Source organism: Phragmites australis, chromosome 5, assembly GCF_958298935.1.
Source record: "Phragmites australis chromosome 5, lpPhrAust1.1, whole genome shotgun sequence".
Taxonomy (NCBI): Eukaryota; Viridiplantae; Streptophyta; class Magnoliopsida; order Poales; family Poaceae; genus Phragmites; species Phragmites australis.
Window position 1 is genome coordinate 1,967,399 of NC_084925.1, and position 24,176 is coordinate 1,991,574.

Genomic DNA, 24,176 nt, shown 5'->3' on the forward strand with positions numbered 1-24,176 from the left:
GGAGCGCCTGGGGCTTCGGGGAGGCGGCCAGGGGCTCTGGGCAGCTAGATCCGAGCAGTAGCGTCAGGATCTTGGTGGAGGGCGGATGATTTCGGGCACAGTTGGGAGAGTGGCAGGGGTGCGGCGACCATTGCAGATCTCGAGGGCCGACAGGTGGCGTGGAGATCCAGTCTCAGACAACGACTGATCTTGAGAGGCAGCAAGAGGGAGGGCTAAGACGCGGATGTGATCGGGATGCGGGAAGTGGAGGAGGTTGGACTTACTAACGAAGAGGGTGATTTTTCGTCGACGGGCATGGTGATGACGACGTGGCTTGGCAAGATGCATCGAGGAGATGGATGCAGTGTGGTGAGCGAAGGGGTCGAGCGACGCAGGTCGACAGCGGTGGTGGAGGACCGAGACTACAGCGCGGTGGTGACGACGCATCGAGAGGGTAGCGAAGTGGTGGAGGGAGGAGGTGGCCGCTGCTGCTCGAGGTAGGACCAAGGAGGCGGCAACCAGTGCTGCTGTGGATGGAGGTGGGCGGCGACTTCTTCTGGGCAGGTTGCAGCAGATCCGGACTGCTGCAGCAGGAAGGGCAGGGTTGTGCCGACTGCAGGTTGTGGAAGCGCGGGGGGGGGGGGGGGGTCTCGGGGCAGGAAGCAGGACCAAACGGTGGTAGAGTCGACGGCGCGAAAAACCCGGGAGACTGTGGCAGCACGGAAGGCCCGGGAGAGCGGGGGAGCCCGGGCCGCAACGGCGCAGGGGGAGGAGGTGGCGAGAAAGGCGCGGAGGAGCGGTTGGGACGTTGCGGGTGTAGGCAGGGGTGCAGGCTCGGTCCCACGTGTCGGCGCACGCGGACGAACGGACGATGGAGGAATCGACAGAGCAATATGCTGAGCGGATGAATACGCCTTACTGCTTTTTTAAGTAGGAGAGATAGAAGAATAGATAGACAAGCAATAAGAAACTATACTTTCTACCACTAACAGGGCTCTTAGACTATCTTTAAGGGATTTTCGTCAGGAATTTTTGTTTTTTTAGCGTTTTAACAATTTTTCTTCACGTTTTTCGTTACGAAAGGGATTTTAAAGGTCATTTTTCTTTCAGAATGAGATTCTCTCTCATTTCTTTTTACAAATAATTTCGAAGGAAAACTATTGAAGATGAAAGAAAATAAAGAGAATGAAAACAGAAAGAAAAATTATGAAGTGAACGAAATAAAGGGAATATGGTTAGAGATGGCCTTATATGACTCATGCCATATGAGCCTTTTTTTAGCTAAACATCCGCATAAATAGTCTATTAGACATGCATATCCTATAATAGTAAGGAGCTAAATAGCTGAGTGTAATATCGGCTGAGTATATGGATCCAAAATCTGAACATGTGATGTTTGACAAAAGAAAGATAATAGCTCAGGCCAGCTGACCTCAACAAAAATGTCGAGCAAAAATGAGTGGTTCCACATAGTCAAATGGCCCGGAGCCATTTTATGTGCGGTCTGCGTGAGTAATATTGCATATGGATATGGGTTACCTTGTAACGAAAAAAAAGATCGGACGGTGTCATTAAAAAGGAAAGGGAAAAATCGGATGGTCAGGGGAGCTTGGGTCGTCCTACCCAAATCGCAACGTGGTGGCACCAAGCCACAGCGTCCCGGTCGGAGTCTGGCTCGGATCTGATAAGTTGCCGAGTCTCCTCACCATTCGAGCACCGCCCGCCCACCGCCACGCTCTAAAACCCTAGATCTCCCTCCCCCCCCCCCCCCCCCCAACTCCGACGCCGCAGCCGCTTCCTCCGTCACCAGAGGAGGCTACCCGCCATGTACCTCTACAGCCTGACGCTGCAGCGCGCGACGGGGGCGGTGTGCGCCGTCATCGGTAGCTTCAGCGGGCGCGACTCGAAGAAGGCGTCCGCCTCCGTGTCCGCCTCCACGCAGGAGATCGCCGTCGCTCGGGGCAGCACGCTCGACCTCCTCCGCACTGACCCGGAGACCGGCCGCCTCCGCACGCTTCTCTCCGTCGACGTCTTCGGCGTCATCCGCTCGCTGGCGCAGTTCCGCCTCACCGGCGCCACCAAGGACTACCTCGTCGTCGGCTCCGACTCCGGTCGCCTCGTCATCCTCGAGTACTCTCCTGACCGCAACCGCCTCGACAAGGTGCACCAGGAAACCTTCGGCAAATCCGGGTGCCGCCGCATCGTCCCCGGCCAGCTCCTCGCGGTCGACCCCAAGGGCCGCGCGCTCTGCATCGCCGCGCTCGAGAAGCAGAAGCTCGTCTACGTCCTCAACCGGGATGCCGCCGCGCGCCTCACCATCTCGTCCCCGCTCGAGGCGCACAAGTCCAACACGCTCACTTTCTCCCTTGCCGCTCTGGATTGCGGATTCGACAACCCCATCTTCTCCGCCATCGAGCTCGAGTACGCTGAGTCTGACCGCGACCCCACGGGGCAGGCTGCTAACCAGGCGCAGAAGCTCCTCACCTTCTACGAGCTTGATCTGGGTCTCAACCATGTCTCCCGCAAGGCCTCTGAGCCGATAGATAATGGTGCCAATCTTCTTGTGACTGTCCCTGGTGGAGGTGACGGTCCGAGCGGGGTTCTTGTATGCTGTGACAACTTCGTGCTGTACCGAAACCAGGGGCACCCAGAGATTCGCGCTGTTATTCCACGCCGTGCTGACCTCCCGGCTGAGCGTGGTGTCCTCATCGTTGCTGCTGCTACACACAGACAGAAGAGTTTATTCTTCTTCTTACTACAGACTGAGTATGGTGACATCTTCAAGGTCGACCTTGAACATAGTGGTGATACTGTTAGTGAGCTCAGGATCAAGTACTTCGACACCATACCTGTGGCATCGGCTATCTGTGTGCTGCGATCGGGTTTCCTCTTTGCCACTTCTGAGTTTGGCAACCATGCACTTTACCAATTTCGTGATATTGGTCGGGATGCGGATGTCGAGTCCTCGTCAGCAACACTGATGGAAACAGAGGAGGGGTTCCAACCAGTTTTCTTTCAACCAAGGGCACTCAAAAACCTCATCCGCATAGACGAGATTGAGAGCCTCATGCCAGTCATGGATATGCGTATTGCGAATTTATTTGATGAGGAAACACCCCAGGTGTTTACTGCCTGTGGCCGTGGTCCACGCTCCACTCTGCGCATCCTGAGGCCTGGACTTGCCATCAGTGAGATGGCCCGATCAATGCTTCCTGCCGAGCCTATTGCTGTGTGGACTGTCAAGAAGAATATCAATGACATGTTTGATGCCTACATTGTTGTGTCTTTTGCTAATGTTACACTTGTGCTTTCTATTGGTGAGACCATTGAAGAAGTCAGCGACAGCCAGTTCCTGGACACCACACACTCTCTTGCAGTCACACTCCTTGGTGAGGACTCTCTGATGCAGGTCCACCCAAATGGTATAAGGCATATTAGGGAGGATGGCCGTGTCAATGAATGGAGGACTCCTGGAAAGAAAACTATTACAAAGGTTGGATCAAACCGGCTCCAGGTGGTAATCGCCCTCAGTGGTGGAGAGCTCATTTATTTTGAGATGGACATGACAGGTCAACTCATGGAGGTGGAGAAGCAGGACATGTCTGGTGATGTTGCATGCCTGGCCATTGCGCCGGTCCCTGAGGGGAGGCAAAGGTCCAGATTCCTTGCAGTAGGATCCTATGATAACACCATTCGTATCCTCTCCCTGGACCCTGATGACTGCTTACAGCCTCTAAGCGTCCAAAGTGTCTCATCGGCCCCAGAGTCACTCCTGTTCCTGGAGGTCCAGGCATCAGTTGGTGTCGAGGATGGTGCAGAGTATCCCGCCAACCTTTTCCTCAACGCTGGCTTGCAGAATGGTGTCCTTTTCCGGACCAATGTTGACATGGTCACAGGTCAGCTGTCAGACACACGGTCTCGGTTCCTTGGTCTGAGACCTCCAAAGCTGTTCCCCTGTAGTGTTAGCCACCGCCAAGCAATGCTTTGCCTGTCCAGCCGTCCCTGGCTGGGCTATATCCATCAAGGTCACTTCCTCTTGACACCATTGTCCTGCGATACACTTGAATCTGCCGCATCCTTTTCTTCTGATCAGTGCTCAGAAGGTGTTGTTGCTGTTGCTGGAGACGCCCTTCGTATTTTCACCATTGAACGCCTAGGAGAGACTTTCAATGAAACTGCCATCCCACTGCGCTACACTCCAAGGAAGTTTGTGATTCTACCAAAGAAAAAATATCTTGCTGTCATTGAGAGCGATAAGGGTGCATTCAGCGCAGAAGAGCGAGAAGCTGCTAAAAAAGAGTGCCTTGAGGCTTCTGGTGCAGTGGAAAATGGAAATGCGAATAACGGGGATCAGATGGAGAATGGTGATGGTCAAGAATATGGTGCTGAGGAGGGCAGCACATTTCCTGATGAACAGTATGGTTATCCAAAGGCAGAATCGGAGAGGTGGGTTTCCTGCATTAGGATCCTTGATCCAAGGAGTAGGGACACGACTTGTCTGCTGGAATTGCAAGACAATGAGGCAGCTGTCAGTATTTGCACTGTCAATTTCCATGATAAGGAGCACGGTACTCTCCTGGCTGTTGGCACTGCCAAAGGATTGCAGTTCTGGCCAAAGAGGAGCCTCGCTGGTGGGTTCATCCACATATACAAGTTTGTGGATGAAGGGAGGTCACTCGGACTTCTACACAAGACACAAGTGGAGGAAGTACCTCTTGCATTGTGCCAGTTCCAGGGACGGTTACTTGCAGGTGTTGGTTCAGTGCTCAGATTATATGATCTGGGGAAGAGAAAATTGCTCAGGAAATGTGAAAACAAGCTTTTTCCCAGGACAATAGTGTCCATTCATACCTATCGTGATAGGATCTATGTTGGTGATATGCAAGAGGTATCCTCTCAATCTTTGTTCAGTTTTGTTGCTTTCCCCTGTTTGTCAGTTTGTCACATGGATATGTTTTAACTTTTAAGTGTCTAGGTGTAGCCAAGAAGACAAGTTATCAAATATTAACTTATGCGCAACATGATATAGTTGTCAACCTCTAGACCTAGCTATGATGCTCACAGTGAGTTAAAGTATGTGGCATATGTTAATAATAATTAGATTTAGCAAGACAGGATTGATTTGATTTACTAATGTGAGGGTTTGAAGTGGATTGTCTGACATACTTGAGTAAGGTGGAATTGTGGATATAAACCATGTATATTCTAGGGTGTTTTCATTAAATTTTTCTGATTGTTCAGTTTAATTAATAGTATACCGTTTACCAGATTACCCTGGCTTCATTCCTTGAATATATTTCTGATATTTTTTTATGGTACCATTTCCTTGCAGTCATTTCATTATTGCAAGTACAGACGGGATGAAAACCAACTGTATATCTTCGCTGATGACAGTGTTCCCAGGTGGCTTACAGCAGCACAACAAGTAGATTTTGACACTGTGGCTGGAGCAGATAAGTTTGGGAATATATATTTTGCTCGTCTTCCTCAAGATATCTCGGATGAGATTGAAGAAGACCCAACTGGAGGCAAGATTAAGTGGGAGCAAGGGAAGTTAAATGGTGCCCCTAACAAAGTTGAGGAAATTGTGCAGTTTCACGTTGGTGATGTTGTCACATGTTTGCAGAAGGCCTCTTTAATTCCTGGTGGAGGTGAATGTCTTATTTATGGGACTGTGATGGGCAGTGTGGGAGCACTGTTTGCATTCACCTCCAGGGAAGATGTTGACTTCTTCTCACACTTGGAGATGCATCTCCGTCAGGAGCATCCACCATTATGTGGAAGAGATCACATGGCTTACAGATCTGCTTATTTTCCAGTGAAGGTAAAATGTCTCATCCCTTTTCTTGATATTGTATTTGTGAGCCAGGTGATTTACTCTGATTCTATAATGTCATTATGTCCACTGTGCTACCAATTTTTAATGCACTGTGAAGCCATTGCTGACAAAACCAAAGATCCAGAATCAGATAGAACATGTTCACATTAGTCCATGAAATTTATTTGGTTGTCGTTTCAGCTGAACTGCAGATGCAGTTTGAAATACGCTGTTACTGATGTATCCTGTTCTCTGTCACAGGATGTGATCGATGGTGATCTCTGTGAGCAGTATCCCTCCCTCCCAGCTGATATGCAGAGGAAGATTGCCGATGAGCTTGACAGAACTCCTGGTGAAATCTTGAAGAAGCTAGAAGACATCAGGAACAAAATCATCTAAGCCCACGGCACAGTGTCAAAGAACTAGGTAGTGCAATGCAACTGTCCGGTGGTTGTTGCTGTAAAAATCGCATCTCGTTTGAGCTGTTGTGGCACTTTAAGATGTGATTCAGCATTCAACAAATTCAGAGCAAGCTCTTTGGGTCAGGTGGAGAGGTGTTAATCCCTTGTGATGTGATTTGTACAATCCTTCCTTGCTGATGTTAACAGGTCCAGTCTGCGTTTTAGAGCAAAGCAAAGCACAGATTTCGTTACTGCACCATAATGGTTTTTTGTATCTCTTAGAGCAGACTCAGCTGATGTCTACACTGTTTGTCACTTGGCTTGATGTAGGCGCCGCGGTAGGCGGTGGCTACTTTCCTATTGTACCATAGCATTTTTTTCAAAGTGCTAGATGCCTCGGTGTTACTCCTTTCAGATCGTGTTGCTGATGGAATTCCTTACTGCTACATCTGCTAAGGTCTTGCATGACATTCAGAACATTTATTCACATTTTATATCGGTCGAGAAGTGAATAGCGCAAATCTAGTCAATTTCACTAGAATTTTTTAGAAAGGTAAAACAGTTAGCTGACGGAGAATGGACGTTGCTAGCGTTTGCATGTTCGATCTGGGTACAGTATCAGACGATTTCCAGCTGTTAGATTAAAGGGAGTAAGATAGTCAGTAGCTTTTCGATCAAAATGATTTTCCTGGATGCCAGTAAGACTAATTAGTGGGCTGCACTTTCGATCTATGTCTCTTCATCTTTATTTCTTCATGTGCTCTCTCTCCTCCCTCGTTGCTAGTTGCTGCTGGATCTGACGGTTTTGAGCTGTGTTGCCTCCGGATCCGGCGGTCTTCAGCCGTATAGCTTTCAGATCTGGCGATGCAAGTGCTCCTCTCAAACCACACTATTATGGAGGACACCATCGCGCCGAACCAGATCGATGCTGCCATTTGTCGTCGTCCTCTTCATCGACCAAGAGCCAACGCTTTTTCTGAAGACGCCGCCACTGGACCTCCATGCAATACCACGTTGCCATCCACCTCGTAGATGTGGCCGCGTACACGCAGAAGAAAAACTGGAGTCAGAAGCCACTCTCATTAGCCGAATGTGAGCTAGGCAATGCAACATCGAAAGTTAATTAATACAGCATAAAAAAAGAAACAATGCAACATCGAATAATAGTTAGTGCAACATAAAAAAAAAAGATTATTGCAACATCAAAAGGTATTTACTGCAACATCAAAAAGAAATCGATGCAATATTAAAAAAGACAGCTGCAATATCAAAAAGTATTCACTGCAACATCAAAAATGAATTTATACAACATTCTAAACTAAGGACTGCAACATCATGTACAAAATGAATCTCTACAACAAATTAAATTGAAGGACTACAACATTCTTATCACAAAGGTGTAGAAGAAGACGACTGCCATAGAAAGGTGTTTTGCCATAGAAAGGAGAGATCGTCGCTGCCACACTTGTTGAGGTGCTCAGAGTAGGAGAAGTCACAGCTGCCGCTGGAGGAGTCACCGTCGTCACACTTGTTGAATGGCGCGGACAACGCTGGGGTCGCTGAGCTCCCAGTCTCGCTCCCCCCGCCTCGTCACACTTGACCCTATTGCTCACCTCGCATTGGGCCATTAGATCCACTACCACGAGCTTGATTCACAAAGCTCAAGTTGGTCCGCCGAATGAGCTAGCCGATGGACGTAGTGCTGCTGTCAAATATGAGCCAATTTGAAGAGAGGAGAGGGATGAGATGAAAGGAGGGGAGCTAGATTGAGCTGTGGGGAGCTGGATCTGGAAGTGGAGCAGTGGCTAAGGAGTGGCGCGGCAGGAGGTCGGATCAAGTGAGGGGAGTGGCAGAGGAGGCGAGGCGAAGGTGATTAGAGCAAAGTGACGGGTGGGGCCGTGGGGGCGACACGACCGATGTTAATAATTGAGGGTGGGCTGGGCTAATTATCGATGATAGGCTGCGGGCTGAGTGGGTTGTTTGATACGTCGAACGCCCGAACATTATCATTTCCATCTTCAGATTGGCTCATATTTGACAGCAGCACTATGTTCATCGGCTAGCTCGTTCGGCGGACCAGCTCGAGCTTTGTGGATCAAGCTCGTGGTAGTGGATCTAGTGTGCCAATACGAGGTGAGCCATAGGGTCAGAGGTGACGAGGCGGGGAGGGGGAGCGAGGTTGTGAGCTCGGTGGCCCCGGCGTCGTCCGCGCCATTCAATGAGTGTGGCAATGGTGACTCCTCTAACGGCAGCTGTGACTCCGCTTGCTCTGAGCACCTCAGCGAGTGTGGCAGTGACGACCTCTCCTTTATATGGCAAAACACCTTTATGTGGCAATCATCTTCTCCTACCCCTTTGTGATAAGAATGTTGCGGTCATTCGATTTAATTTGTTGCAACGATCCATTTTGTATATGATGTTCCAGTCCTTAGTTTAGAATATTGTATCGATTCATTTTGACGTTGCAGTGAATACTTTTCGATGTTGGAGCTGTCTTTTTTTTAATGTTGCACAATATTGTAATCCTTCATTTAGAATGTTGCATCGATTCCCTTTTGATGTTACAGTAAATACTTTTTGATGTTGCAATGATTTTTTTTATATTGCACTAATTATTATTCGATGTTGCATTGTTTCTTTTTTGATGTTGCATTGCCTAGCTCGAATTCGGCTAATGAGAGTGGCTTATGACTCCAGGTTTTCTTCTACGTGTACGCGAGCAAATCTACGAGGTGGATGACAATGTGGTGTTGCATGGAGATCCAGTGGCGACGTCTTCAGAAGAAGCGCTGGCTCCTAGTCGATAAAGAGGACGACGACAGATGGCAGCATTGAACTGGTTTGGCGCGACGGTGTCCTCCATAACGATGTGGTTCGAGAGGAGCATTAGCATCACCGGATCTGGAGGCTACACGACTCAGGACCGTCGGGTCCGGAGGCAACACGACTCAGGATCGCCGGATCCAGCAGCGACGAGCAGTGGGGAGCACGAGGGAGGAGGAATGACACATGAAAAAATAGAGATGGGGAGGCATAGATCGGAAGCGCAACCCACTAATTAGTCTTGCGGGCATCCAGGGGAATCATTTTGATTGGAGGATAGTTGACTAACTTACTCCTTCAATCTAACGGCTAGGAACCATCTGATACTGTGCTCAGATCGGATGTTTGGGCGCTAACAGTGTTCATCTGAAGAGGGAGAGGGATGAGACGAAAGGAAGGGAGCTGGATCTGTAAATGGAGCGATGGCTGAGGAGCAACGTAGTAGGAGATCGGATCGAGTAAGGGGAGTAATGGAAGAGACGAGACAAAGGTGATCAGAGCAAATTGACGGATGGGGTCATGAGGGACAACACAACCGATATTAATAATCGAGAATAGGTTAAACTAATTATCTATGATAGACTATAGGCTGAATGGCCGTCCGATGCGCCAAACGCCAAACATTATCATTTTCGACAAAAAAAAACCGCACGATCTTAACGAGTTGCGATTGCGCTCATGTGAAATGAAGCGGCCACCACCAAATCAGTTAGGGATAAATGCAACCCCCCCCCCCCCAAAAGTCACTTGGATTTTGACTTCCCCCCAAAAGTTGTTTTGTTGCAAAAAACCCCCCAAAGGTTTGATTTTGTTGCAAAAACACCCCCAAAAATTCAAAAAATATAAAAAAAATCACAAAAAATTCTAAAAAAACTAGAGACAATTATAAGACCTTTTGTGAATTTTTTTCAAAAATAATGTCCTTTGCATCATATTTTATGGAGAGTAAGTTTGAAAAAAAAAAAGAAAAACGTGCAACTCATTTATTATTTCGAGTTAAATGCATAGTTAATTATTTACTAATCCAAAAATCATGAAACAAAATTTTTTAGTCTTCTTACATGATCCTCTATCTTGTAAAAATACATGAAATCTTGAAATAGTTATTGTAACGTGCAGGATTGAGTAAATGTGTTGCAGATATATTAATTCATAACTAATCCATAACACCCCCAAAATTAGTTGAACCACTTTTATTAGTTTACTTAAACAATTATTTGTGTAGGAAAAATAATGGTAGACATGACAAAGTTAAAATAACATGAGTTAATAAATGAGCTGCACATTTTTCTTTTTTTTCCAAACTTCCTCTCCATGAAATATGATGCAAAGGATATTATTTTTGAAATTTTTTTTCTCAAAAGGTCTTAGAATTGTCTCTAGTTTTTTTTTAGAATTTTTTAATGATTTTTTTATTTTTTGAATTTTTAGGGGTTTTTTTGCAACAAAGTCAAATTTTTGGAGGGTTTTTGCAACAAAAATAACTTTTAGGGGAGAAAGTTAAAATCCAAGTGATTTTGGGGTTTTTTTTTTCAGTTTTCCCAATCATTTACCCCAGGCCGCACCAGCGCCCCGGGCCCACCCGCAGCGACCCGCGGCGCCCGAATCCGCGCAGATCCGCGATTGGTCGATGCCTCCTCCCCTCCTTCCCCGCGTCGCTCGGCCCCGACAATTCCCCCAATTCCCCCTCCCCCTGTACCTCCTCCGCCGCGACCCGCCCCCGCCCACGCCCCCGTCGCCGGCCGCCGCTCGCCGTCGTACGGACAGGACCCGAGCCCCATCGCCCCGGCGTCAGCTGGGCCCTCCGACCGTCCCCCGCGCGGCCGCGCCGGGATTCTAGGGTTTCGAGCGCGCCGGCCCCCCGGGGGGTCTCCAACTCGCCGGCCGGGTCTTCGACTGCTCGTGTTGCGCGCGCGGGCTCTGATCGCTGCTGCATGGTCGTCGCGAGCTGCCCCCGCGTGGGCGCAGGCGCTTGCTTACTGGCCTGATACGTGCCACCGCTGGTACAGTGCCATCCATGCTTAATTGGGCAGCGTTCTAGGTTGGATTTGGAGTAGGATAGATCCTTTTCCTGTTAATGCTGTGCTGTTGGCACGAAAGTTTGCTCCTTTTCACGTTTTTTCACGTGTGACGTCACGCGTGCTCATTTGGGGGTTGCTGCATCCAGCAGCGCCGCGCGGGACGATTGTGATGATCTGAGGTTTGGCCTGCGTCGAAGATGAATGTAGGGCAGGCTGCCCACCTGTCCGGGCAGATGTCAGTGCAGGCAGCGCAGATGAATCAGGTTGGCAGCGTTGGTGTTGGTGTTGGCGGCGCCGACGGGCTGCCGCAGCATCAGCAGATGCAGGATGTGGTGGGCCTCGGCGGGGTTGACGCCCAGTTTGTGATGCTGCGCAGAAATATGCGCGACAAGATGTAAGTGTTTATTACTGTTGACTTTCACTAAATAGACTACTTTGTAGCGAGGGTATTAATTGTACTGAGTTAGTGAGGCACTGCTGGCCAAACGGCAGCGTAGCCAGAAACTATGAGGGGAATCAAAATTGTTAAGATGATCCGAACAACAAATAGTAACCATATCAACTTTGATACTGCTAAAGTTTTTTCCTTTTCATAGCCACGGAGGCTACAATAGATGTACTACTTATGTTATTGCTTCCCTTCAAATTTATGAGGGATTGTGCATACATTTTGAAATTAGTTGAATCCCCGTCCCAAGCCCCAAAAATTTAGGTCTGGCTGATTTTTTTTAATCCAATAGAAGGTATAGGGCTGGGTTTTTGACTTGTTATTCTCAAATTGGCAGATTCGAGTATATAGGAAGGAAACAATCGTCGGCTGAGTGGCGGCGGCGATTGCCTGAACTGGCGAGGCGGCTTGAGGAGATCTTGTTTAGAAAATTCTCAAACAAGGTATTACTATCTCTTCCCCTTTTCTTTTGCAGCTCTGATTTACTAGCGACCAAGTACTTTTCTGGGGAGAAAAGGTAAATCTTACCGTTTCATCATTTTGGTTGTTTGAACAGAATGAGTACTACAATATGATGAAGGGACCAGTTGAGCCACAATTGCAATTTGCTATTAAGATCTTGAGCGCTCAGAACCAACAAAACCAACAAATGTCAAGGCAGATAGCATCTTCTTCTAGCTACGGCACGATGATTCCGACACCTGGTATGACGCAAGGCACTAGTGGAAATACTAGGATTTCTTATGTTACAGACAACAATGCTCTTTCATCATCTGGTGCAGGCATGGCTCCTCAGAATGCCAACATGGGTACCTCGATGCCAGGTGCATATGATTTTACTCAAGTCCTTGGGCCAATTTTTCGTTACTTGAAGTTCTGCTCTAGTCATGATGTAGGGCTTATGTGCTAAAAAACAGCACCTATTTGAGAGCCAGGCTTATATGCCATATTGTTGGTTATATCCATAAACCAGGAGCGTGCCTTTTGACATGTGTTGTTTGGAAATGGATTTGATCATTTTAGCAAGAAGCTGAAGCTTATGCAGTGCCAGACTGGCTCACCATATATCCTTAGTGTTTTTTTGTACCGGTCTCTTTACATGGCTCAGCTTACTCATAATTCCTCCTTACAGGTTCAATCTCTAACGGCTACCAGCATTTAACTGCCCCACAGAATTCTCTCACAAATAGTGTCCAATCTACGATGGGTTCAGTTGGTGTTCAGCGAATGATCCCAACTCCAGGATTCACTAATCAACAGAATGTACCTGGCAATCCTGACTATTCAAATGGAGCTGGATGTTTCAATGGTGAGTCAGCTGTGGTGCCACATATTCAGCATCAGAAGCAGTTTCCTAGCAACCAAAATAGCCAACCAATCCAGCATATTGGGGGGCACAGTAATTCTGGAGTACATTCAGGCATGCTGGATAACTCTTCTGCATATGGTTTATCAGATGGACACATGAATGGTGGAATGGGATTACATGGGTCAAACATGCAGCTAACAAACAGGACTACATCACCAGAAGCATATCTGAACATATCCCCTTATGGAAGTTCGCCTAAACCTCTACAGCAACAGTTCAATCAGCTCCCTCCACAGAGGATACCGAGTAAGCTTGCTGTCTTTTGGCATTTGCATCCACTCTTTTACTTCCCTCGTATGGATGCTCTGTCCCATAAGCCATAATGTTGAGGTTATGTTTTCAAAGAGCACAAATCAGAAAGTTGCAATGATTCTATATTTTCATCGTTACATGACTCGATAAACATGTGTATCATTCATGTCATGTCAAAATAATATCTATTGTTGCACAAACTAACTTGTTAGAACATTCTTTGCCAGTTAGGGGACACATGAAACTAATACATGACTGCTAAGTTTAGTTCCTTGCACCTGGAATTGCCAGCTTTATGATCAATATGTTGCCTGGAGTCCTTAACTTAAGGAGGGGAGTGGGGGATGATACTGTTTCGACCTTAGTATCTGTAGCACCAGTCTGAGTATCTCCAGATGGAGGCTTGTAGGCATATACGGTTGTGCTGTTTGATAATTAAATGATGATTTAAGGGTATCTCAGTTGAGCAATGAACCAGTGTTATAGCTTATTATTATTAATGATTCTAAATAGCTGCAACATTATGGTAGCATCGGATCCTCCTCTTTCTGCAATACATATTTTTTTCTTTCTCTCGAACACACAAGAGAACTGTGTCTCTTTGTATTCAGAAGATGAGCCAATAAAAAACACATGCACCCTCCCCTCTCAATAGAGATGGGAAGAAAAAACAAACACACGCACACTCCCTTCTCTACTTGTACATTTGCGCCACAGACTAGATAGACGACCAGTAGGACACAATGTGACCTGCAATACATAATATAGGGGGTCTAGATTTTTCTTCCGAAGCATACACCTGTACGATCTGTGCCTGTGAGACTTCCCAGCTTAATTTTGTTACAGAATAATTTTGATAAAGTTGGCTTGTTACTATTTCTCATTGACTCACTTGCCATGTATTTTAGTTTTCATAGATATCAATGTTCATATATCCTCGTGGCATTGTGATAAAGTAAATTGTGTTACTTCTTTTGTGCAGCATCAGTTAATATGGCTGGTTCTGGCAGTTTTTATGCTACTGGTTCTTCTGCTTTAGCAACGGGAAATAATCAGAGCACGAGTGCTGCAAATTTGCAGTCTAGATCAAGAATTAACCCAATGTTGGTTAACAATCAGTTAAACATTCAGTCCATTCAACCACAGCCTCAAATAAAAACTGAGGTTCTGGATCAACCAGAAAAGGTAAATTTTCAGTCATCACAGTTGACTCATGAGCAACTACTCCGTCAGCAGCACTCAATACAGCAACATCAGGTGCAGCCTAATTCCCAGTTTGTTCAAAATCAGTTTCATCTAAATCAACAGCAGCCAAATCCACAGCATCAGCAGGCTATGCTGAGGAGCAATTCCTTTAAACAGTCTCAATTAGCTTCCAGCCATTCCATGCAACTGTCAGAACAGGGGGGTCTGCCACATAATGAGCTGATATCTTCACAAGCAACTGACCCTGTTGACCATCCAAATTTCCAGGGTCAATACCAGCAAAGAAGTGGTCATGATAATGTCAAAGGAGGGCAGATGTTTGGTCATCTATCTGGCTCTCAAAATTTTCATGCTTCTGTGTCACATGATTCTCAGCAACTGTTGCCCCCTAATCCACAGCTTAATGATGGTTCCAATGATGTCAGTTATGTGCTGAAAGGATCACAGACAGATCAAATGCTGCAGCTCCAATGGCAACCTCAAACAATCGAAAAGGCTCCTGTCACTGCTAATTCATCACTTGAAAAGCAAATACAGGAAGGTTTTTGTCAAAGACCAATGGCGCAGGATGGAGCACAACAACCATTTTCATCTGATTGGCGTCTTTCTCATGGCGCTGTGACTTCAACCGATCCTGCACTGCCAAAGCCCCCGGGTGGAGGATTTGAACAGATCACTGGAAATATCTATTATGTCCGTCAGATAAAGTGGTTACTATTACTACTACATGCAAAAGCATGCTCATGTCCTATTGGAAGTTGTAAATTCCATCACTGTGTTCAGGTGCAGGATCTTTACAAGCATTTTCAGAACTGTCAAAGAAAAGATTGTTCGTACAGGGACTGCAGTAAGTCAAAAATGGTGTCTCAACATTATAAGACTTGTGTTGATGAGCAGTGTCCTGTATGCAGCAACGTAAAGAATTTTTTGCGCCGATCAGCTGAACAGGCGTCTAAACAAAAAGCCCTTGAGTCTAGAAAATTTGCTCAACAGAGTACACCAAGAATCTCAAATGGCGTAGAAGGTGATAGAATGGACATTGACCCTGTGTCAGTTGAAGCGTTCGATGATCAACGATCTGCACCAAAACGTTTAAAGATGCAGCCTGCATCACCGAGTGCTCCAGAGAATGAAATCTCTGTAACCTCAAATCCTCATGTAAACCCAGAGTTTGTTTCACAGGAAAGACATCCTGAGCTGGTTGAGCACAATAACAAGATGGCATACCTGAAACGGGAGGTGGATGTGAAGGCTGACTTGCGAGTTCCGCAGAAGTCCATAAAGACTGTTTATGGTATTGATGGAAATGTTCCGACAGCGAGGCATAATGTGATTCCTGGTGTTTTGAATGAGACGAACTCTCATATCAATCAAGAAAACTTGTCGATTGACAAAGAGACAAGTGGAAATGTCCTTGAGGTTAATAATGAAACTAATGATTCAACGGATGCTACAGTGTCTAAATCAGGAAAACCAAAGATAAAAGGTGGCTCACTGACTGAGTTGTTCACTCTAGAACAAATAAAGGAACATATTGATAGTCTAAGGCTGTGGATTGGTCAGGTATGTTTTTCAACTTGGAAATGACCACCACTAGTATTTCTTTAACAAAATTGTTGGACCATTGATTAAATATAGGAGATAAGTAGAACTGACAATTGTCATTGAAAAGATGTAGTTTATGCTCTCCTGTTATCTTCTTTTAAACATGCAAGTACTGACAAGTTTTCTACTTTGCTTTTTCAATGGTTGGTTAATTCTTCCCTCCCTTGCATCCTTGCTACTGTACTAAATAAATTCTAATTACAGCATGAGCTTACACAAATATAAGTTGGCTATAGCATTGCCAAATGCTAGCTAGTAAGTTAAGAGAATTCCACTCTCCATAGGTTTTAAATGGTGTGAGTTGGACCTTCAAACTTGAAATTTCTAATTCCCCTTCCACTCAAATTTCATGCTCACTAACCAAACAAGTGACTTTAAAAACCCTCACCCTCTAAATTCCCATTTCCTTACTAAATAAGGAATTTCCCTGTAAGTACTGTATCTTACCAAATAAAGTATTTTTACCTTTTGTGAGAGAAATTATGGGTGCTTTTTCCTGTCCTTTTTGTGCAAATTCAACAAATTTTCCTCTGGCTAAAAGTATTGTTCATAATACTGTTTTCAATTCTTATGGTGAATCTTGTAACTTAACATACAATGTATTTTCTGTGAGGAACTAATTTTACATGTTCCGGCATTTGACAGAGTAAGGCTAAAGCTGAAAAGAATCAAGCTATCGGTCACTCTGAAAATGAGAATTCTTGCCAGCTTTGTCGAGTAGAAAAACTTACTTTTGAACCTCCACCAATATATTGTTCTCCCTGTGGAGCTCGGATAAAGCGAAATGCACCATACTACACTGTCGGTACTGGTGATACACGTCATTATTTCTGTATCCCTTGTTACAATGAGTCTCGTGGTGAGACTATTGAGGTTGAAGGTCAAGCATTTTTGAAGGCCAAGTTCGAGAAAAAAAGAAATGACGAGGAGACTGAAGAATCGGTAAGTTCCACATTTTACTATTGTGGTTATGTCATCAAAATTCCTGATATCTTTCTTGTGTGCTAAATCTTTTCAAATGATGCATTCTGCAGTGGGTTCAGTGTGACAAGTGTGGAAGCTGGAAACATCAAATTTGCGCTTTATTTAATAAAAGAAGGAATGATGGAGGACAAGCAGAGTATACTTGCCCCGATTGCTATGTTGAGGAGGTAAAACGTGGGTTGCGTGTGCCTTTACCGCAGAGTACTGTTCTTGGGGCAAAAGATCTGCCGAGAACTGTTCTTAGTGATCACATAGAAGATCGGCTTTTTAAACGGCTTAAACTGGAGAGACAGGACCGGGCAGCTGCTGCTGGGAAAAGTTTTGATGAGGTTGGTGAGATTACGTCTTATTTGTGAACTGGATGTTGATAAAGGCATAAAGAGTTGATACTTTCTTTATCTGACTTATTTTACCTAATTTACCAATTCTTAACAAAATGTAGTATGAGAAGGCCTAGCTACATGAAGATAAACTTATAATAATCAACGAGTATCACCTTTTAGACTTCTGTTGGTACAGTGCTTTGTCATTTATTGACGAAATAGTAGTCTTTAGTTGGGAGTGGGGAACACAGTCTGCCAATAAGAGAATACAAGCTAACTACGGACAACAAATAGGCTGGACTAAATTGGCTGCTTTGCTACTGCAACCAACATCACTGTAGCCGTGCACAAGGACTGTCTTTACTGATGCAGAGAATGCTTCTGTGCGGTGCCTAGGTTTTTTAAGAACTTAACGTGCTAGTTTTGTTCTGCATTATCTTGTTGAATTCTCTTTTGTCTCACATTTAATTTTCCACATGTATGTTCTGTCAGGGACTTCCCTCTCGTAATTGAGAGTATGCCCCTGCATTCTGCCACACTTTCCCTTTTGCCATCAAATTTGATTCCTTCTGGTTCAAAATCTTTTCCCTTTTGCCACACTTCATTTCTAATTGTTCCTTGCTTGTTAGGTTCCTGGAGCAGAAGGTCTTGTGGTCAGAGTTGTTTCATCAGTGGATAAGAAGCTGGAGGTTAAACCACGTTTTCTGGAAATTTTTCAAGAAGATAATTACCCTACAGAGTTCGCTTACAAGTCCAAGGTAAGAATCCATTCCTGTAATTTGAAGTATGAATTACGGTCAGACACACCACTGATATCTATTCTATCCCTATGAAATGTTTGCAGGCTGTTCTTTTGTTCCAGAAAATAGAAGGTGTGGAAGTGTGCCTGTTTGGAATGTATGTTCAAGAATTTGGTGCAGAATGCTCTTTTCCAAACCAGCGTCGTGTTTATTTGTCATACTTGGATTCTGTTAAATACTTTAGACCTGAGATCAGAACAGTGTCCGGAGAGGCCTTACGTACATTTGTATATCATGAAATTCTGGTAATCTACTATCTATGCTGAGTTGTTATGACTAATGCGAATTCATTGTTTTACTGGGCTGGTCAGAACTGTATGAAAACATTTGATGGGATACTGCTTTCTTCCTTTTTGAGCTAGCAGTCTTCATAATCTAATATCAGTGATTGATGTGTACAGATAGGATACCTTGAATATTGTAAGCTGCGTGGATTCTCAAGCTGTTACATATGGGCTTGCCCACCTTTGAAGGGTGAAGATTACATCTTATATTGCCATCCTGAGATTCAAAAGACTCCAAAATCTGACAAACTGCGTGAGTGGTAAGACCTTAGATTAACACCTATGTTAATCTCCTTTTAACTCCTGCTCTATCATTTCTGATGTGTGGTTTCTTTTACACTCAGGTACTTATCTATGCTTCGAAAAGCTTCTACGGAGAAAATTGTTGTTGAGCTGACAAACCTCTATGACAATTTCTTCACCACTACGGGGGAATGCAAGGCTAAGATGACTGCTGCTCGTCTGCCGTACTTCGATGGGGATTATTGGCCAGGAGCTGCAGAAGATATGATCAATCAACTGCGTCAAGAAGAAGATGACCGGAAGCTTCAGAAGAAGAGTAAGACAAAGAAGATTATTACGAAAAGAACTCTTAAAGCTGCTGGTCACACCGATCTCACTGGAAATGCTTCCAAGGATGCTATGTTGATGCATAAGGTAAGCTTTTTATTTGATTTTTTGTGTATTTCTTGTTCTCATAAATACTATATTACCTACAAATTATTCCCTTGTCCCTCCCTCCCGTAATCTCTTGTCCACATACTTGCCTTTTGTTTTACTTGGGTGACATATTTACCATGATCCAATTTTGGTGCACGCAGCTTGGGGAAACCATATGTCCTATGAAGGAAGATTTCATTATGGTCCATTTACAGTATTCTTGTAGTCACTGCTGTATCCTTATGGTGTCTGGAAGACGTTGGGTCTGCCATCAATGCAGAAGCTTTTACATCTGTGATAAGTAAGTTGATTTCTGTGACAATGTTGGACCTGTGTCTGTGATTTACCTCTCTGTCCCACTCAAATTTTATAACCATCTGTTACATGCCAGAAAATAAGTGTCTAGAAGTTTTCTATTATTGCTCTTATTAATGTTATTATGATGCCCAGCGTGGTAATGCAGCAATTCTATAACATAATTGCGGTCCTTAAACATCTTTTTGTTGAAGCGACATAACATCCCATTTACTCTTTTTATTGCCACAAAGCTGTATCCTTATCACCAGTAAAACTCCCAATAAGAAAATGAAAGGTGAATTCTCAAAGGAAGATATGCAATTATATTCCCCTCTGCATCGATGGCTTAACCTTCTCCAGCCTGGCCCCAATGCCCTTATCTCATCTTCCCTCCGCTGCTAGTGTCACCATCTCATGAAGCATATGGACAGTACAGCAACAATGAGCCTGAAAGCCGATAGGGGAATGCTCCATGGTGGTTAGGCTTATGCTCCATGGCGGTTAGGGTTTGCTGCCATTATCATGTAGTGTCGCCATCTCATTTACCATGTGGATGGCTATGTTGACGATGAGGCCAACACCGGACAGGTGAAGGCTTGGCAGCAACTAGAGTTAACTACCAACCTCCCCTTCCCTCCCCTCCCCTCCTTGCCCCTCTTAATTTTTAAGCCTTAAATGCCCCTGCCCCCTTTTGTAACACTGTTCTTATTGGAGATTCTGATGGGACAAATTAGGTGTGCTTTGTCGTTAAATTGGTGAGAACTAGTATTGAGCAGGCTTGAACGCGGGTGGCATGGGCGCAACAACGTGCACTGACCAACTACGCTAGGCGCAACTTCTTGGTGTGCTTCATTGGTGATAAATAAGTTTTTTCCTTGATAAAATTATTTCTTTTATACAAATTTTCAAGATGGATAAACTAATTAGCTCTTGTTAAGTTCTTTTTGTGATAATAACAACAAAGCCTTTGTCCCAAGCAGGTTAGGGTAGGCTAGAGATGAAACCCACAAAATCCAACTAAAAAGATAAGAAAACAATAATAATAAAAATGTACTAGTAATAGTAAAATATACTAAAATTAATAACGGTACAAGAAGGCTGATGCATAAGTTATGGTTTTGGCATATGGATGCTAACTTCCACGCGTTTCTATCCATAGATAGTTTTTTTGGGATATTTCATTCCTTCAAGTCTCTTTTTACAGACTCTTCCCATGCCAGGTTTGGTCGACATTTGTCTCTCTTCATATTATTAGCGCGCCTTAATATCCCGCTATGCACAGGTGCCTCTGGAGGCATCCGTTGGATATGTCCAAACCATCTCAACCGATGTTAGATAAGCTTTTCTTCAATTGACGCTACCCCTACCCTATCACGTATATCATCATTTTGGATATGATCCTTTCTTGTATGTCCACAAATCCATCGCAACATATGCATCTCTGCTACACTTAATTGTTAATCATGTTTCCTTTTAGTTGGCTAACATTCAACACTATACACAATCACAGGTCGAATCGTCGTCCTATAGATTTTAGCTTTCAGCTTTTGTGGCACCCTCTTATCACAGAGGATGCCAGGAGCTTGGTGTCGTTTCATCCATCCAACTTCGATTCTATGACTAACATCTTCATCAATATCATCATCCCTCTGTAGCATTGATCCCAAGTATTAAAAGGTATCCTTCTTGGGAACCACCTCTCCATCGCGACTAACATCCTCTTCACCGAAATCGCACCTCATATACTTGGTTTTAGTCCTACTAAGTCTAAAACCTTTTGATTCTAAAGTATATCTCGACAACTCCAATTTCTTATTAACCCATATCTTACTACCGTCAACTAGCACTACATCGTCAGCAATGAGCATACACCAAGGGATATCTCCCCGTATGTCACTTGTGATCTCATTTATCACCAAAACAAATAAATAAGGGCTCAAAGTTGACTCTTTATGTAGTCCTATTTTAAACGAAAAGTCATTGGTGTCACATTCACTTGTCGAACACTTGTCACAACATTATTGTACATATCCTTGATGAGGGTATTGTACTTTGTTGGGACTTAGTGTTTCTCCAAGGCCCACTGCATAAGATTCCTTGATATTTTGTCGCAAGTCTTCTGCAAGTCAATGAATACCATGTGCTTGTTAAGTTCCTTTTGTGAAATTGAGTATTTTGTTGTTGCAGGTGTTACGATGCAGAACAACAGCTTGAAGAGAGGGAGAGGCACCCGAGTAATAGTAAAGACACGCATACGCTTCATCCGGTAACTAAACCCTTCTTATTCTCAGTATAGCAACAGAGCAAAGGGTGTCTAACATATGACTCGATTCTCTCTATTTAGGTTGATATTGTTGGGGTGCCCAAGGATACAAAAGATAGAGATGACATCCTAGAAAGTGAGTTTTTCGACACCAGGCAGGCCTTCCTTAGTCTTTGTCAAGGAAACCATTATCAATATGACACCCTTCGCCGTGCAAAGCATTCATCAATGATGGTGTTGTACCATCTACATAATCCAACTGCACCTGCATTTGTCACTACATGCAATGTCTGCTGTCATGATATCGAAACCGGTCAAGGTTGGCGGTGTGAAGTTTGCTCAGATTTTGATGTATGCGATGCTTGTTTCCAAAAAGGAGCGGTCAATCATCCTCACACGTTAACAAACCATCCATCAGCTGCAGACCGTGATGCCCAAAATAAGGAAGCTCGGCAATTACGTGTTCAGCAGGTATGCCTTTTTAGTTGTTACCCACTAGTAATTTGTTCTCGTTCCACCATTGTTGAAATATATGTTTTTTCTATGTAGTTGAGTAAAAAACAATATGCACATGCATAGAAACTTGACAGTTGTCCAAATTAATCTCTAATTTCAAAACCTATGTTAAGTTGTATGATACTACTGGCATGAGAAACTTCCCATGTTAGGGTAAAACTATCTCATGATGATGCTTTACTTGAGCTGAAGATGTAGATAAAGTGCTTCATGGATGCATCAAATGATATGCATTTAGTTTGGCCCCCCACCCACCCCCCAACAGAGTAACTTGTGCCTGGGCTCACTTCCTGCTGGAGACAGCCAGTTTTTGGTCATGGCAGTCCTAGCTGATATGACTGGTGTTGGTCGGTTCCCCCTGCGCCGGTCCAGTTTTTAATGGAACCCTGATCTGAATCATCATAATTGGATCCATTTGCTCACAATTTAACATTTGTATGAAACAGGCAGGTTATACAGTTACTGCAATTTTTTTAAGCTAGAACTTCACAGACTGGAAATCATGGAAGCAATTCTGTGGAATTCAGTACTCTCAAACATTCAACATAGAGCTACATGCTACGATAAAATTATCAGGTGTTGTACAGGAGTGGAGGAACATTAAGTTTCTGCTGGGAACTTTTTCATCATTATTTTTTCGAGGCTGATAGATGTAAATTAGTTCTTGAATGACCTAGTTTATCAGGACTGCTGTTTCAACATATGCAGCCTTTTTGTGGAGAAACTATAACGTTCATGTGTTCCACTTGCTAGGTTCACTTTAGTAAATTGTGTACCTAAATTGTTTTTTTTTTCATGATGCTGCAGCTAAGGAAAATGCTTGATCTTCTGGTTCATGCCTCAACATGCCGCTCTGGTAGCTGTCAATATCCTAATTGCCGGAAAGTCAAGGGACTATTTCGTCATGGGATGCAGTGCAAAAAACGTGCTTCAGGGGGGTGTGTCCTTTGCAAGAAAATGTGGTACATGCTTCAACTCCATGCTCGAGCTTGCAAAGATTCAGATTGCAATGTACCGAGGTGCAGGTGTGTGACACATCTCTTATATTCTGTCGCCCTGGCCTTCTTGTTCATATGCATAGCATAGCATTTCCGTGTTTATGCATAACATTGCCATTGCAATAACACCTGATTACTTCTGGAAACTATACAGGGATCTCAAAGAGCATCTTAGAAGGTTACAACAACAGTCTGATTCCAGGAGGAGGGCTGCTGTAAATGAAATGATGAGGCAAAGAGCAGCGGAAGTTGCCGCGAATGAGTAGTTGCATCTGTACAGGTATACTTTGTGGAAAGAAGATAGGAAGTATTGCAGGGTTGCACTCCTCACTCCCACACCAAGGAGAAGCTGCTTTATAGGATGTAGGTAAGAAATTACTTCGCGTGGATTCTTACGATGGTCTTGGGCATTCTTTTGCCAATGGTTAACGTATAGGCTTGGGTGCCTGCCTTTCTCCAAAGAGCTGAAGGGTGTGCATCACCATAGGTTGTAACTGTTTGCACCCCTCCGGTGCTAACTAGGTGCGGTGCACCCTGGTTACTGCACTGATATCGTCGACGGGACGCAACCTGGGTGTGGTGATTCTTTTATTTGACTTGTACTAGTTGAACTAATCTTGTTGCTGCTTGCTGATGGTGTATAATAGGTCCCTGGACAGGTCCTGTATTGTTTAAAATTTGGTGTAGCTTCCCTCTCCGGTTTCTTCTTGTCTCAGTTCAGGAGAGGGATATAGGGGGGGGGGGGGGGTGTTAAAAGGGATGGGCGTTGGACAAGTTTCTGTTTATTTCTGCCCCCCATTTTTTGTAGAACGAATCTTTGTTTAAAGTATAAAGGGGAAGTAAGCCCTGCATCTGTGTAGCAGCAGCACCTGCCTTTTCTGGTCCCGTAATGCTTCAAATTTTGCTCTTCATACCACTATGGTACGATCCTGACTTTCCTGTCAGTTCCTTATGGTATCGTGTGGATATTTCTGAAGCCGGTATGGACACTACATGAAGTGCACTCTACATAAAGTGCTGCAGGAGATGGTGATAATGTCAAGCGCAGAAGCGCTGCTATTAGTATTGTAACAGCCCTAATTTATATTTGCAAGATAAATTTTTCTCAAAGAAATAAATAAATAAAAGA

The 24,176-nt window shown here is 44.5% G+C and overlaps 2 protein-coding genes across 4 annotated transcripts; both read left to right on the forward strand.

Moving 5' to 3' along the window:
- Positions 1 to 1,695: 1,695 nt before the first annotated feature.
- Positions 1,696 to 6,612, forward strand: LOC133918330 (spliceosome-associated protein 130 A-like). Its single transcript, XM_062362168.1, has 3 exons — positions 1,696 to 4,867; positions 5,312 to 5,803; positions 6,059 to 6,612. Exons 1-3 carry the CDS (start codon positions 1,805 to 1,807, stop codon positions 6,194 to 6,196), a joined length of 3,693 nt encoding a protein of 1,230 aa, XP_062218152.1. The 5' UTR covers positions 1,696 to 1,804; the 3' UTR covers positions 6,197 to 6,612.
- Positions 6,613 to 10,664: 4,052 nt separating this feature from the next.
- On the forward strand, positions 10,665 to 23,931 carry LOC133918331 (probable histone acetyltransferase HAC-like 1). 3 transcript variants are annotated; one of them, XM_062362171.1, is made up of 17 exons: positions 10,665 to 11,436; positions 11,828 to 11,933; positions 12,047 to 12,314; positions 12,623 to 12,799; positions 12,947 to 13,105; positions 14,094 to 15,880; positions 16,568 to 16,864; positions 16,957 to 17,235; positions 17,859 to 17,987; positions 18,074 to 18,274; positions 18,431 to 18,573; positions 18,658 to 18,970; positions 19,135 to 19,274; positions 21,458 to 21,536; positions 21,615 to 22,004; positions 22,857 to 23,074; positions 23,202 to 23,931. In XM_062362171.1, exons 1-17 carry the CDS (start codon positions 11,240 to 11,242, stop codon positions 23,311 to 23,313), a joined length of 4,995 nt encoding a protein of 1,664 aa, XP_062218155.1. In that variant the 5' UTR covers positions 10,665 to 11,239; the 3' UTR covers positions 23,314 to 23,931. The 3 variants fall into 3 exon arrangements, with proteins under 3 accessions (XP_062218155.1, XP_062218154.1, XP_062218153.1); XM_062362170.1 differs by having other exon boundaries at positions 12,047 to 12,194; positions 12,273 to 12,314; positions 12,623 to 13,105; XM_062362169.1 differs by having other exon boundaries at positions 12,623 to 13,105.
- Positions 23,932 to 24,176: the final 245 nt, after the last annotated feature.

Excerpts from the sequence above, each read along its gene's own strand:
- LOC133918330 (XM_062362168.1), top strand. The coding sequence starts at position 1,805 with ATGTACCTCTACAGCCTGACGCTGCAGCGCGCGACGGGGGCGGTGTGC. Across the intron at positions 4,868-5,311 it reads ATGTTGGTGATATGCAAGAG|TCATTTCATTATTGCAAGTA; the intron begins GTATCCTCTCAA and ends ATTTCCTTGCAG. Across the intron at positions 5,804-6,058 it reads CTGCTTATTTTCCAGTGAAG|GATGTGATCGATGGTGATCT; the intron begins GTAAAATGTCTC and ends TCTCTGTCACAG.
- LOC133918331 (XM_062362169.1), top strand. The coding sequence starts at position 11,240 with ATGAATGTAGGGCAGGCTGCCCACCTGTCCGGGCAGATGTCAGTGCAG. Across the intron at positions 15,881-16,567 it reads TAAGGCTGTGGATTGGTCAG|AGTAAGGCTAAAGCTGAAAA; the intron begins GTATGTTTTTCA and ends GGCATTTGACAG. Across the intron at positions 18,574-18,657 it reads TCTGACAAACTGCGTGAGTG|GTACTTATCTATGCTTCGAA; the intron begins GTAAGACCTTAG and ends TTTTACACTCAG.